The sequence below is a fragment of the Abramis brama genome, assembly GCF_963993115.1.
Source record: "Abramis brama genome assembly, chromosome: 5".
Taxonomy (NCBI): Eukaryota; Metazoa; Chordata; class Actinopteri; order Cypriniformes; family Leuciscidae; genus Abramis; species Abramis brama.
This window is the reverse complement of record NC_139967.1, coordinates 36,745,814-36,761,847: the sequence shown is the minus strand read 5'-3', so window position 1 is coordinate 36,761,847 and position 16,034 is coordinate 36,745,814. Positions and strand designations below refer to the sequence as shown.

General features: G+C 41.1%; 1 protein-coding gene across 4 annotated transcripts in view; it reads left to right on the top strand.

Moving 5' to 3' along the window:
* LOC311082458 (integrin alpha-X-like) overlaps window positions 1-15,794 on the top strand; it is a 176,126-nt gene extending 160,332 nt beyond the window's left edge. For all 4 annotated transcript variants that reach the window (XM_084113304.1, XM_084113305.1, XM_084113303.1 and 1 more), the window contains 6 exons: window positions 4,878-4,979; window positions 5,437-5,505; window positions 5,631-5,738; window positions 12,873-12,971; window positions 14,155-14,265; window positions 14,905-15,794. In XM_084113304.1, the coding sequence (XP_083969430.1) occupies window positions 4,878-4,979; window positions 5,437-5,505; window positions 5,631-5,738; window positions 12,873-12,971; window positions 14,155-14,265; window positions 14,905-15,000 (585 nt within the window). In that variant the 3' untranslated portion in view covers window positions 15,001-15,794. The remainder of the gene's footprint in view (window positions 1-4,877; window positions 4,980-5,436; window positions 5,506-5,630; window positions 5,739-12,872; window positions 12,972-14,154; window positions 14,266-14,904) is intronic.
* The last annotated feature ends 240 nt before the right edge of the window (window positions 15,795-16,034 follow it).

The following is a 16,034-nucleotide window of genomic DNA, read 5'->3' as shown; positions in this document are numbered from 1 at the left end:
CTTTCTCACCAAGATGAAGGCAACCACATGTAGTGGGCCAACCTCTGCTTGGAAACAGCCTTCCCTTCTGCTGCTCACCACCTGGTCTCATAGGAGAGGTAGGAACCTTGGGCACATATCCAGGCCGGGGTCTCAGGTGTCATGAGAGTTAGCCAGCCCGAACTCCAGGCATGATTCGTTGACCGAAAATGCGGGCAAATCCCTACTCTCTAGATAGAGACCAACCAAGCAGGAGAACTGTTTCTTTAAAAACATAATTTTTAACTCACTGCCTTTAGGGCTCAAGGGAGGTCTCTGCAGTGCAGTAGCATCAGAGATAAGTCCCAAGAGGGAAAAGAGGGGAAGCAAGGAGGTTATTTGTTTTCTCCTTGCTCCCCTCAGGATCCTGGTGATCAAGTCGTACTTCCCACGGATTTGTATCTACTGCATCATGATGTGCGTCAATACAGAGGCCACAACATTTTGAGGTGGAGGAGACAGCCCTCACTCCAACCAGAAGCAGGAAGGAAGCACTGAAGTGATCGAACACCTTCGGGATCTCCTCATGGAGAGAAGACTCAATTCAGCGAATAGGCTCCACTTCTAAGGGTGAGCGAGCCTCTTTTTGAGAGGGTGCTCTCACAGAAGTGATGGTCTCTAAGGCATAAAAATTCTTGCAGTAGTAACCAGAACCTCCGCGTCCCGTTCTTTCTAGAACCAGACCTGGAATTCTCCAAGGTCTAGACGCGGGTGCCATCATGCCCCATCCCTGAGAATGTACTCAGAGGAAGGAGTCAGGAAGGCTGTCGAGAGGAGAGGTCGGTTGGGCCAATAAGGGCCAACTAGCAAGACCTGCTCCATCTCTTCCTGATTTTAGCACCGTAGTGTAAGTAAGAACAATTTCTGAGGGGGCCCCAGGGCCAGCTGTGGCCAGAGTTTTTTCTGTGTCGAGGGATATCCACTCAGACGGAGAAGAAACACTGGTTGGAGGGACGAGTCCGGAGGGGCAACAGATGTAACTGTGCGGCCCCAAATTGGTCCCAAACAGCTGGCCAGCTGGGGACGGAGTCTCCACTCTCTCTGGGCCAGAGGCTGTCGTGAGGCTTGTCAGCGGCACGATTGAGCAGGCCAGCAGTAATAAGTGGAATGAAGTGACCATAGAAGCTTCTGACTCCAAGGAGGAGGTGGCGTGCGAGTTGCAACATGCGAGGGGAGCGTAGCTCGATGGTCGCAATGTTGTCTTTTCAGACCAGTACATGCTCGCTGAGCAGCGGTGTCTCGAAGCGAGGAGACTGTAAGCAACTCGAGGCAATAGATGCCAATGCAGTCGGAGGGCACCCAGACCTTTGTTACTGCATGCCCTTTATACGGGGCCCCTCAGCTGGTATTAGTGGACACTCATTCTAGGAGCCGTTGGCCCGGAGAAGCGAAATGTCTGTTTACAGGTTGAGGGTATGGCAACAGGCCAGGGTGTTTATCACATGGAGCGTGTCGCTCTGCCACGGCCACCTCGGGACTCAGCCATGAAGCCAGTGCTGAAGCGGTCTTCATATGGAGGAAGCCGTGTGGCTTATGCCACATGCCATATGCCCCAGGAGCCTCTGAAAAAGTTTCAGTGGGACCCTTGCTCACTTCTTGAATAGCACTGAGCTGACACACCTCTATCTGAGAGATGCACTGGACCGAGACTCCCACTCAAAGGGTAGGACCATGTACTGATACTTCGTACCTTCAAACGCAAGAACACAGGAAGCCTGTGGAGCGGAAGGATAGAGATCTGAAGTACATGTCTTTCAGGTCGAACGCTGCAGACAAAGCTTGGGGATGGGTCATTTTTGAAAATGCATCTCTGTGTTTAGCAAGTGAACGGAGGCTTTCGAAAAAGGGCCTGTTTCAGTTGACACAGATCCAAGATGGTCGTAACCCACCACACATTTAGGGTACAATGAAGTACGGGTTTACGGTAGCTAGACTTCATATAGGCTGATGGGAATGGCTAGCTCGCGTACTTCGCCAGTAGGACTGTGACGTACACACACAGGACAGGAGCACTGCTCAACACCTAGGTGTGATGAATCTCACAAATTTTTAGGAGCATCTCTGCTCAACTCCTAGGTATGATGAATATCACTGAGCCTGGGTGGAAGCCGAGCAAAATGAATTGCAAGCCGAGTCTGAAGGTACCGTTTGAGGCCAGGCTGGACTGGTTGGAAGCATTTTAGGCTTCCATAAAACCGGGCCAGGGGCCAGGGAACCACAGACGTACCCGAGGTGGGGCAGCGAGGTGGATGACAGGGACCCGGCTCGAGAGGCCCGAAGGCGAAGTCTGAGTGTGCAGTGCAACACTTACCTGTCTCCACAAGACGACCAGGGATGCGTGAGAAGGCGGATGACTGGGTCCTCGAACCGCACCCAGCTGCCAGCTGGCGAACAAGAGGGGGCTGAAGGGTGCAAGGCTTTACAGGGTCGTACACCGCCAGACATGCCCTCTTGGGACCCAGGAACAGAGGAATTTGCTCTTTCTTTGAAGAGTGGGTACTGCTTGCTCCGCCTTTTTTGGGACCAAGTGGTGGAACAGACACACACACAAACAAAGACTCCACCCGGCCCTTGGCCTAGAGCGACTGGGCGTCCCTACTACTGCTGCCGGCTCTATGCTGAGGCCTGACTGGAGGCTGCTGCGGAGGCTCAGCGGGAACGGTGGCAGGGGAACACCCTCGGCGACGAGCAGGCAGAGGAACTGCCACCGGCGGCGGGGTAGAGGCAGCAGCGGGCCGCCGGGGCAGGATGTGCCGGATGGCCTCCATCTATGCTTGGGCGGCAGAAAACTGCTGGGCACAGTTCTCTGCTGCATCGCCGACAGAGACCAACCTGGGAAATTGGGGAGACCAGGAACCGAACCTTGTCCACATCCGCCATAACAACCAGGCTGAGCCAACGATGGCGCTCCTGGACCACTAACGGGGACATCGCCAGACCGATCACGCATGCCACGACACTCGTGCCCCAGAGGGCGAGGTTGGATGCAGTGCAGAGCTCACCTATGAGCGCAAGGTCTGGGCTACACTCGTGCATGTCCATGAGTGCCCTGGCCTGATAGACCTGTAGCAGCGCCATGGCACGCAAGAGGAGGCGGCTTGCCCACAGGCCTTGTATGCTCTGCTCGTCAGAACGGGTGAGAACTCACAGGCTTTAGGGGGGAGACGAGGGGCCCCATCCAAAAATCAGCGGACGCCAAACCGCTCTATTGGAGGGACAGCCTCGCAACCCTTCACCGCTCCTCCGTCAAAGGTAGTGAGGGGGGAAAAGCTTATTCGGGCAGTTTCTGGCAGAGAAAGGTGCCGTCTACGACCTGGTAAGCTCTCCATGCACTTCGGGAAGGAAAGGCACTGGGGTGGCGAGCTGAGAACCAGCGCATCCCAAGATACCAATCATCCAACCGAGACTGTTCGGGACATGGTGGAGGATTCCACTCGAGCCCGACACCCCCACGGCGGCCCGATTCAGCATATCTGATGTTTATGGATCTGGCTCGGGCAACGTTACACTCCCAGAGGGAGATAATGCAGCCGAGTCATCATTTCCAGAGGTCAGCTCACCCTCCGATGCTGCAATCGGCATCCTGTCCTCTGGAGAGTCCCCGAATGAAACAGCTGGTCGGTCCATTACAGAGGGACCAGCGCGCTCAACGGGGGGCTCCACCGGCTGCGATGTGATAGAGGAGTGAGGGGTCCACAGGGATTACCGGGCGGGGAAGCCTCACTATGATCCTCTGATCACCCATCCCACACACCGCCGTAGGGTGGCGTGGTAATGGGGACTCCACCTTCACGCATGAAGGCGAGTCTCGATCTCAACACCGCGATATTCATATCCTCACAATGAGAGCACAAACTATCCATAAAAGCTGCTTCAGCATGCTGCATATATACACATACATTATATACAAATATATATTATACATATATATACATATACATTCTATAAACACGTGATACAACTATTGTGACCGCCCATTTGGAGGGAAAGGGAACGATCGCATCCAGAAATGCACGGGTGGAATGGCATCTTGAAAAAGACGCAAACGCACCTGTGTTGCTCTTTCAGGAAATGGGACCCATCACCAGTGCCAGAGCACACACGGAAATGACCACGGCAACACTGAACAGTGAACTGAAACAGTGAAGCACTCATTTTTCCGCCATCTAACCAGCCGTCAACAAACACAGAAATTTTATGCTGTAGAAGAACACCAACACACTCGCTCGTTGTATACAACAATACTCTTTAGAGACATTAAAAACGATCTGCTCCGAAGCAAAAAGCAACTAGTGCGTGCATCCACTTCCATGTTTATACCCGTGCCGCGGGGGGCGGAGTGTGTAATGCGAATCACGCAATTTGCATTGGCTCGTTCAATAGTACTCGAAGATGACAGGCTCCCTAGCTTGATCCCATTCAGTCGACGTCGACTACGTCGAACGTGAACGACTGAAAGGGAACCAGTGCTTCTCTTTGTAATCTTTTATCCAAAAGCAATAAGCTGGTTTCTGTTTATCTGACATTACCAGGCCATGTAGGTAGAAAAAATAATGTTAACCAAAGCCACAACATTATTTAGACATTGTATTAGGATGTTGTTGGTATGTTGTAGTGTGTCACCATACTCGGTGAGTGCTGGTGGTGTTCCTCCACAATTCACTGCAAATTAACATTCACTGTAAAATCAATTCAAGTTGATTTCTGTGATTTCTGTGAAAATAAAAAAGGGTTGCAAATATTGCTTCATGTTAACTAAATCTGAGCTCAATTATTTTAAATTTTTCCTTACAACCAGTTCTGGACTTTTCATAATCCATAACCTTTTTTTCTCTTCCTTTCAAAAAAAATAACACTAGGTGGAGAACATTGGAAAGTTGTCTGTACCTGTGAATATTTCCTTTTTATTTCCAGTGGAGATGACGTTAGATATCTTATGGAGTGTGTCTCTTCCTGAAATAGTGAGTGACAGGCTATTTACATACAGTACATTTGACTCAATTTAAAATCTGCCTCCGGTGATCTGATCACAAGTGCACAGTCCTAAATACAGACTCATTTGCATCTTACAAATGCATTGTGTTTCCATCAAGACTCAGGTTACCTTCAGAGGAGTTCAGGGCGTACATGGCAATTCATGCATCTCATTTGGATGTAAACGTCCTTGTGCATCCCAGAAAACAGAAAATCACAACCTACTCTTATAACAGTTTTTGTGGGAAAACAATGGTTTTAAAGATTTAAAGATTTAACTTCAAAGATAACCACCCAATGATTTTTTTTTGCTCAACTATTGCTCAATCGAAGGGTTAGATGGTTTTACTTTTACTATACTCTCATGACCAGCCACAAACATCATGAGATGTGAACAACTTGTTCTTCTTCTTCTTCTTCTTCTTCTTCTTCTGTGTGAGCCAGAATGAAATCGGTACAACTTGTGAAAACCAAGTTTCCTCCAAAAATGGCAAAAGCTCCAATCTGACACAGGTGAGTTTTTTTTTTTTTTTTTTGGCCTTTAACTCTACTGTAATTTTTTTCTTATTATAGTAAGTAGTAAGAATTGGTTTCTTACTATGGGTTTTCTTACTATGGAGTTGTATCTTTTTCTCTAGCAACATTGCAGTGCCATTACGTGTCATCTCATCTGTTGCTCCATCCAGCTGTTGAGTGATCAACCAATCAGCTTTAGGTTTACTGGGAATATGAGTTCAGTCACACAGGTAAAAAATATCTTATAATGTATCAAATGCATTAGTACCAACTACAGATGCACCGAAACTGCGCTTGTGTACTCGTACTCTGATACCACGCAGCATGTACAGTGCTTGTGACAAAGAAACACAACAGAGCAAACAGAGAGCAGAATCTAAATATCAGAGAAAGATGTCTATGAAGTAAATGTATAGAATTAATAGAATGTTAAACAAATTAAATATATCTGCTGAGCGTGAGCTGATAAGCGAAACGCGGAGTGGATTGAGCGTGCAGCAGCACAGACACTCAAGCTTGTCGAGTGCACATCCCCTTTTCACATACATCAGTGGAAAGTTTGTAGTTCGGTTAGATATGTCAATCAAAAAGAAGGTAAATCGAGGCACATATTTCTAACGTTAACTGATGGTAAAAAGAGAGAGAGCACACACCTCTTTTGCATGCTCTTGATTGCTGATCGCTCACTCAGCACACATGCATCATTTGGATTAAAGGCACACTATGCAAGATTTGTACCTTAATATAACAGCTTTGAAATCATTTTGATGGTAAACGAAGGGGTCTAGGGGTCGCTGTTTGAGGAAAACAGAAACTGCAAAAACCTTTTGCCAAGATAACAGCTCTGAGTTTTCTCCTATAATGCCTGATGAGTTTGGAGAACACCTGACAAGAGAATAGAGACTATTCCTCCATTCATAATCTTTTCAGATCCTTCAGATTCCCAGCTCCATGTTGGTGATTTTTCTCTTCAGTTCACCCCACTCATTTTCTATAGGGTTCAGGTCAGGGGACTGGATTGGTCATGGCAGAAGCTTAATTTTGAGCTCAGTGAAATATTTTGTGTTGATTTTGATGTTTGTTTTTGATCGTTGTCCTGATGGAAGATCCGATCAATGCCTGTTATAAGATTTCTAGCAGAGACTGTCAGATTTAGATTTTTTATCTGTTGGTATTTGCTAGAATCCATGATACCATGTATCTGAACAAGATGGCCAGGACCTCCAGCAAAAAATAGGCCCACAAATTAAAGATCCAGCAATATATTTAACCTTGGACATGGGGTCCTTTTTATCCCTGTTTGCACCAATACCATCTAGTTTTTTTGCTGCCAAAAAGCTGTTTTGTTTGTTTTTTAGGCTTTCTGACCCCAAGACTCAACTATACTAATCCTTACACATAATCCTTGGAGAGTCTTTGGCCACTCAGACTTTCCTCCTCGCCGTTCATTTAGGCAATATAGACACATGTCCTCTTCCAGGCAGATTTGTAACATCTTTAGTTGATTGCAACTTCTTAATTATTGCCCTGATGGTGGAAATGGTATAGCTTTTTTTTACAGCCACTTTCTATTTTGTGAAGCTCAACAATCTTTTGCTGCACATCAGAACTATATTCTTTAGTTTTTCATAAAATACATTTTATGCAATATAATGTTGCAATTCTTAAACTGTGAAAAGGAGTTTTATTTTCTGCAGCTCCTTTTTATCAGTTAATAGAGGTTAAACTAAATATACATATAAATAGGGCTGTAGTCAAGACCACCTTTGTCGAGTCCAAGACAAAACCAGGACTAGTCGAGACCAAGTCAAGACCAAATCCAAAGAGATTCGAGTCCAAGACAAGACCGAGTCCAAAAAGGTTCGAGTCCAAGTCAAGACCGAGTCCAGGACAGGAAAAAAAAGTCTTATGCATGACATTATCAATACAATCATTTTGGGTTATTATTTGTTGATCTAAAAGCAAAAACAGTGTCACAACACCCAGGATTTTAGGCATTCCCCTTGATATCATATAATCTTCTAATCTAAAGAAAACAGAATGATGATGTAATGAGGAGTCACCAGATTGAGGATCCATCTGCAGCTTTATTAATACTGAGTCAAAAACAGGTACAAGCAAGGTCGAGGCAGGCAGCAAACATTCAAAGAACAAAGGACAGGTAAGAGGTCTGGGCAGGTAGCTGACAATCGTAATCCAAAAGACAGGCAAAGGTCGAGGCAGGCAGCAAAACATTCACAGAACAAAAGACAGGCAAGAGGTCTGGGCAGGTAGCTGACAATCATAATCCAAAAGACAGGCAAAGGTCGAGGCAGGCGGCAAGGAATCAAACAACGAGAAACAGTCCAAGATCAAACACAGAAAATAAGCCACAGTAGAAAACGCTCAGAAATGATCACCACGGCAAATCAAGACTTCGCAATGGTGGTGTGTGTGTGGACTGTTTAAATAGTGTTTGTGAAATGAGTTGCAGGTGTGTGTGTAATCAGTCCCAGGTATGAGGGCCTATGGGATTTGTAGTCCGAATAGCAACAGTCAATATTCTGGTGAGAGCTCCCTCTGGTGACCTAGAGGAGGCGGAAAGGAAGCCTCTCCTGTTACAAATGACATATGGTGATACCTCATAATAGCAGTGTTAGAACTGATAATATACAAACTGCAACCCACTACTATTACCAATAGAAATTATTAATTCTATTAGCCTATAGAAATTAAATCATTATGTAATAATGAAATAATTAATGATTTTAATTTTATTTAAAACAATTGACTAATTCAAAGAACAAAAAAAAAAAAGAATATATATATATATATAGGCCTAAAGGCGCACACACATTCGTTTCGACTGTCTGATCAGCCTCACATTCTGTTCCTGTCAATCATACACGCAATGTCAACCAATTAAACTACATGAGGGAGGGCCGAGCCAACTCACACACAGAGATGCGGATAAACTGCGGATCGGGCAGATGACGTGACGAAAAATAATACAGTATTTTAATTAAATTCTGGTGGGTGGCGGTTGAACCAATCAAATGAAAAAAGTTTGCCATTAAGCAAACCTGCAAGCTATGAGCCCAGCTGTCAGTAGGCTACTATTGGAGGAGTTATTTTGTTTCGATATTAGCTATATTTTAAAACAGCCATTCATTGTAGCCTACCACTCGTGGAATAGGCATTTAAAAGAGAGGCAGATTATGTAGTGATATGACTCAGAAATTACATCGGGCAATGTTCAGATGTCTTCAGCGAGCTCAATCAAGCTCAATAACATCCATATTAAAAAATAGAATAAAATAAAAAGAAGGTAAGAAAAAAAGAAAAACGGAAAACTTTGCCCATTAATTAGATCTGCAAAGCAAGCAGGCAAGTTTTCGGGTTGTTATGGACAATTAAAAATGTGAATATTCACGTTGCACTAGCGGTGGACTTTCAGCAAGTTAAAACATTTATTTTTTAAAGAGCCGTATGTGAGTCAAAAGAGCCGGTTCTTTTCAGTGAGCTGAGTCAAACGAGCCGGCTCACGAAAAAGAGCCGAAATGCCCATCACTAGTTATTAGGTGGCCAGTGTTTCACTTTCCCTCCAATATTATTATGTTCCCAGTAAGCACACATACATCGTGGCGACGTATGTGCTTACTGGGAACATAATAAAGACACCTGGACTCGGTCGGGACCAAAAGCCATATTTGGCAAGACCAGTGGCTGAGACCCAGACAAGTCAGAGTCCAAATACCAGCGAGTCCGAGACAAGTTCGAGACCATAGAAAAACCGTCTCGAGTCCGGACTTGAGTCCAAGACCGGACTCGAGTACTACAGCCCTGCATATAAACATACAACAAAGGAATAAATATATATAAATATGATTTATACTAGTTATATAAACCAACTCTGATATGTTGGTACATTAACAAAAAGGTCTACAACCCTGCTCCTGAAGACCAACTCTCCTGCAAAGTTTAGCAGTTAACATTATCTTGAGATACCTGTGAATATCTGATTCCTCAAAAGGCCTAATATACAATGAAACTGCTGGAATGAAATAGTGCCACAGTTTTTATGTGCAAAGGTAATATTACATTTAGCAAGGTGACTTTAAGGCATAGAAATGTAAAATTCTAAATCAAATTTTATGTAGATTACAGGGACAATACATACATATAATACATTTAACTTGCATACAATGTTGCATATAACATTGTAAGTAACTTTGCATGAGCTAAACATATACCCTTTACTCTCAGAAAATAAAGTACATAATTGTACCTTTAGGGGTACAATGGCTTGTCACTGGCTGTACCCTCAAGGGTACAATATTGTACCTTAACCTTTAAAAGAAACGGTTCATATATGTACATTTTAATGCTTTTTGACCCTCAAAAAGGTACATATATGTACCTTGAGGTCCAATAATAAGCCCTATGGGGTACGTTAGTGTAGATTGTACCTTGGGGGAATGGACTCCTACTGTACCCCTATTTCTGACAGTGTTTGACAACTGAATATAATTACAATATAAATTGTACAAACTTTCCTCCTCGTGCACTATGGCAATATAGACACATGTCCATATTCCAGGCAGATTCGTTACATCTTTAGTTGACTATAACTTCTTAACTATTTCCCTGATGGTGGAAATGGGAATTTGCAATGCTTTAGCTTTTTACAGCCTCTTTCTATTGCAAGATATTTGTAATTTGTAGTGATTACAATTTAGCTCAAAGGAATTATTAATTAATTTATAGGGAATTCGAAAGAGTCACTTATTACAACCGAGCAAATGACTCGTTCGCGGTTCATTTGAACTGGCTGTAACTATCAACTCTGCAACGGATATAAATATCCAAACTATAGTGAAACACTATAGTTAGCAAGGTAACTTAGATCGAAGTTCAAGACAATAAATTCGAAAGCACATACACAAGCAATGTCTTTTCAAATACAAACAATACTTTATTGATTATATACTAACACATAAAGCTAATATCTAACACAAACGCACACGCAGACACACGCATTCATACAAGTTACAGAAAGAAAGAAATAAAGAAATAAAGAAAGAATGAGTTTGGAAAGTATGAGTTTAAGGGTAAGAGGAAGAAAATTCCGAATTTCTATATGCACTCAAGACATGACCTGAACGAACCATCAATCATTAATTTAACCCTGGCCGTTTCTTAGACAGGTTATTAAATTTATATACACCAGTTCAGCTTAAAAGTCTGGAGGTACTTGCTCGCTTGCGTTCCTCTTGAGGGTTCCCTTTTGGTTGGGTACAAAGGGTGTTTTTCCTCGTTCGTTTGTCGGCTGGTCTCCTCGTGCTTGGATAAATGTCTGTGGCGTTCAGTCACGTGGTGTGCTGGAGCTGCAGGCGGATGGATGAAGGTCTTTGTTTGAAGCTGGCTTTGCAGAAGAAACGTGGATCGAAATCTTGCCGCAAAACTTAACTTAGAACCGAGACTCACAATGGAAAATAAAGGAAAACTTAGAAAAGAAAAGAAAATTTAGACGAGAGTAGTAAGATGGCTTGAATAAAACTGTTGAACCCGTTCTTCTGATCTTAATTTGGGTTCCTTCGTCTGCGCGTTTGTTACATGGTTACTAGTCTGATTTAGATCTTCATCTTTTTCTGCCCATCTCTCTTGAGAGTGATAGCAGAGCGTTTCTTGAGGGTGAACCCAGAGAACCCAGAGATAGAGCAGCACAGAGAGAGAGTGGGAACTTTGTTTCGGGTCTAAGATTTTAAACTCAAAGTTTGTCCCCCCTCCTGAAGAGATCGGACCAATTAGACACTGGCTTTGTTTGTCTCATCGTAAATCATGCATTATCTGGGATCTCCTTACTTTCCAAGCTCTAGCAGAGAGTACAGAGGCCACAGTTTAGACCTCATTACTATTATAAGAATACGAAACATTTTACACAGATTTCAATCAAGCCATCTTTTGAATCACGAGCATACGATCCTACTGATATGAAACACAACACACTTTCATTCAAACATCTAACAGTTATAACCATTAAATGACTTACATGGGATTTAAAGCATATTAAATGGACACATATATCGTAGAAACACATAGAATGATGTATGATGTTTATAAGTCCATTGAAAATTGTTATTAAATGATTTTATGTATAGTTAGGTAAAATCTCAGTTCTCTGGTTTGAAGAGAAGAGAATTGGTTTGGTCATTCAGAGGTCCTTAAGGAGGAGGGGTCAGGAATGTTTGTGGGGTTCAGCAACATCTCTGGACCGATCCGTCTTTTAAAACCCCCTCACATTGACAAGTTATTCCGTTAGTTTTGGCCATTAGAAGGGTCTTTTGCAGACTCTCTGGCGCCGGGATGGGTGACTTATGGCTCTACGTTGGTGATTTGACCCTGGTATGTGAGGACTCTGTGTGGGACCTTGGTCTCTGTCTTTCTCTTAACCAGTCAGTATTTCGGCAACAAAGCTAGCATTGACCAGTTATTTCGTTAGTGCTGGGGGCTCTTTTAATTAGTCAGACCGGTGATGCCTGGACCCCATGACAAGATTGATGAGGATACGAAGTCCTGACCAAATCTTCCTCTTTGTTCGGCAGGAAGTGGAAAAGTTGAATTAATTTTCTGGAAGAAGATTAGTTGGTGGTTGGTTCCTTCTCATTGTCGCTACACTATTTTGTGAATCTCCACAATCTTTTGCTGCACATCAGAACTACATTCTTTTGTTTTACTCATTGTCATGGATGATTAAGGGAATTTGGCATTTGTGTTTCCTCATATTTGTACACCTGTGAAACAAGAAGTCATAGCTAGACAATTTCATGTTCCTAGTCACCCTGGTGTGCTAAAAACTATAAATATTAATGGGAATATACTTCAGAGATAATTTACTTATAAAAGAGTCTAGGGGTGCCAATAACTGTTTTGGAGAAAGACATTTATTTCATAATGTGATCAGGAAAAGGGGTATCGGTGCATCCCTTACCAACCCTTTTTTCCTGTAGCCTCTTCTTTTTACATTTTAGGGTCAAGTCAAGTCGTCATCTTTATGTATATACCGCCTTTAAGTCAAGTCACCTTTATATTGAAACAATACAGATTATTTCAAGCAGATTTACAGTGATAACAATAATTCAATGATGCAAACAGTTCATTGCAGCTGCATGTACAGCAGCTCTGAAAGATAATAGTGTCATTGTTCAACTAAAGTCAGTTCAGTGTTGATTCAGTTCCGTTATAAAGATCATCAGTTATTAAATTAGTTAATTTCATCTATAAAGCAGTTCTGCAGAAAAACAGTGATGTCCAGCTAGTGTCGATGCAATCAAATCAATAATATTGTTGGGTGAGTGTCTTTGACTTCTAGTCTTGTTTTTCAGGTGTCTGGTTTGCAGGTTAGGATCATAAGCTGGGGGTTTCTCTCATTTGACACTGAGAGGTACATCCAATATCCCCCAGATGACTCTCATCAGCTCTTTGTAAGAAAAATAAAACATCATCAGTTCCTCTTTCTATGAAGGCCATGCTTATAATGAATTATAGCCCCATTTATACTTATTTATAAGTAAGTATTACTATTCTATAAATATATTTATAAAAACTCATTAAGACCTATACTGCATTATAAGAACAGTTATAGTTATAGTTACATTTATATTATTTTTAATAATTATTTAAAAGTCATGCATTTGCTTTTTCAAAGCATGCTCAAAATCCATTATAAATTGATTTATAAATGATCAAAGATAAAATAGTTTCAGAGACACTTGTTTGCTGTACCAATTAGTTAATCAATTATGTCTTTAATGACTAATGTTTGCATTAGAGGTCATGAATGGTAATTTTGAATTGTTAAAATCTATATATCCTCAAACATATGCATGGTATTGCTTATAGCAGTTTGGAATTATACTTTAAAAATATTGTTGCAGTGTTTTTCTAGTATGTAATATTTAAATATATATATATATATATATATATTTAAATTTTCTTTCTTTTTTATTACAGGACTAATATTCATTAGTTATATTTACAAATAAACCACTTAAAATGTATAATGAGCACATCTTCATGACTTCTTAACATTTGCTTGAGGAAAATTGCATCCTATGTTTTCACTTTATTTAAAGCACTTTATTAATAAAGGTTAGTAACTGTATTATCACTTACAATAAGTATTTATAAGAACATAACAATATATCCACTTATTTGACAGAAATAAATCTGAATTACAAAAAATGTATTGTAATTATAATGTAATAACTTTATAGCAGCGCTGGTTGCATCTTTATAAATACATTCATGTAACCATACGACGGAGTAATTAATACCTATAAGATCTTGCATTTGCTTTTACAACGCGCATGCATTGAACACCAGTATTATACATTGATTTATAAGTAATTATAAAAAATAATATAAATGTAATTTGTGCTGGTTTTGTGCTGTAATTTGTGCTGTTCTTATAATGCATTATAGGTCTTAATGCGCGTTTATAAATATATTTATAAAACAGTAATACTTGCATATAAATAAGTATGGATATATAATTCATTATTAACATGGGCTTCATAGAAAGTGATACCACATCAACTTCTGGGAGGGTATATTTGACCTTGTTGGAGTAATTTTTCATCTTCTCTGTTTCTCTGTGTTCTACAGATTGTGACAGAGCTGGAGGTCCCATCTCAGGCTCTCACAGTGTTTATTGCCTCTCTGTCCGTCATCCTTGGACTCATTGCTATGGCGATCATCTTTGTGCTGCTGTATAAAGTCAGTGCTTATAACACATAATACAGTTGAAGCTTGAAGTGTAATTTTTTTATCCTAAAATACTGAATATTAATTTTCAAAACTGTAAGACAGGGCTCTTTAACTCCAGTCCTGGAGGGCCAGTGTCCTGCTGAGCTTGTCTCTTAACCCTAACCAAACACATTGAACAAGCAAATTAAGGTCTTTCTTTTCCCATGTAACGCAACAGCCATGGCCCTTCTAGTTCATCCTGCTACAGTAGACATGCACCAAACCCTCACGATAGGTTGAGCTAGAAAAATATTGATGGATCTGAGCAGACCATTGTCAATATTTTGTTGGTGCCTGGGGGGCTCAATGTTTCTATTTTTGTGGGAGATGAGATGAAACCCCATGAATAGCATACTAATACTAGTCAGTGAACAATAAACTGGGTCAAGATAATGTAAATGGTAAATGGGGCGGATTGAAATGGAATTATATTTTATATTTAAATGGATAAATGGAATTATATTTTGCAATGCTTATGCCACAGAAATTACACTTCACCTTTAACTGTTGATATTTGTGTCCTGTGGATCTGTTGTTTTTAATTTACTATTATTTGTAAATAATAATATTAATAATAATAATAATAATTTGTGCTGCTGGATTTTTCAGAGGGGCTTTTTCAAAACATTTTCAACTGATGACCAAGACAGCCCAGTGCTGCCATCTGCTGGTGAAGATAGTTTTACTACAGCCAATGTTGACTAAACAACAGCAGATGCCCCTGGTGAGAGTGCTGCATCTAATGGTATGAGGAAAGGTCAACCCTGTACTTTCACCTCGCTGCTCGATACAACGAAGTCCCATCAAGTCCCAAAAATAACCATCATTGCCAATTTTCTCTGTATTTCTCTGACCTTACAAAAATGACCAAAATCCCGATGTTTGACTGATGGATTTTCCACTTCTTTGCTGGTTTGGACCAAAGTAGTTTTCTTAGATGCCAATGTATTCTTTTTTGTATAGTACTTTAGCTTCATTTATAGCATTTATAGCAGTGTGCCATTTTTTTATTTGAACCAAACATTCGTGGAAATGAATTAAGTTAATAAATGAAGCATTTAAATTGTGCTTTTAGATACTACTGTACACTCAAAATACTTTACTAATTGATGCCAAATACATTTTATGCAATAAAATGTTGTAATTCTTAAACTGTGAAAAAAAATTGTATTTTCTACAGCTCCTTTTTATTATAGAGGTTAAACTAAACATACAAAAAAGGAAAAAAAATATATATATATATGGGGGGGATTGGTCCTGGTAAACAAAATGTCCCCACAAAGATTGTAATAACAGTAATTTTTCACCTTGTGGGGACATGTTGGTCTCCATGAGGAAAACAACTTATAAATCATACTAAATGGTGTTTTTTTGTGTGTGTGTTTTTTTAAATGTGAGGGTTGTGTTTAGTGGTAGGGTTTGGGTAAAGAATATACTGTTTGTATAGTATAAAAATCCTTATGTCTATAAAAAAGACCCCATAAAACATGGAAACCCAACATTTGTGTGTGCACTGGTTTGTCCTACATTATGAGAACCCAAAGTCCTTATATAGACTGCAACAGTGTCCACCAACTTTTACAGCGACACTGGTTCGGAAAAGTATTATTTATTTTTTTCATTAATTTTTCCAAAGAGATTTTTAAAAAATCTTCATTAAAGCCACAACCCATGAACCAAGCCAATCAGCTACGAGGTGAATCACAACACTACAAACTTTGATTTGAAAAAAACAAAAA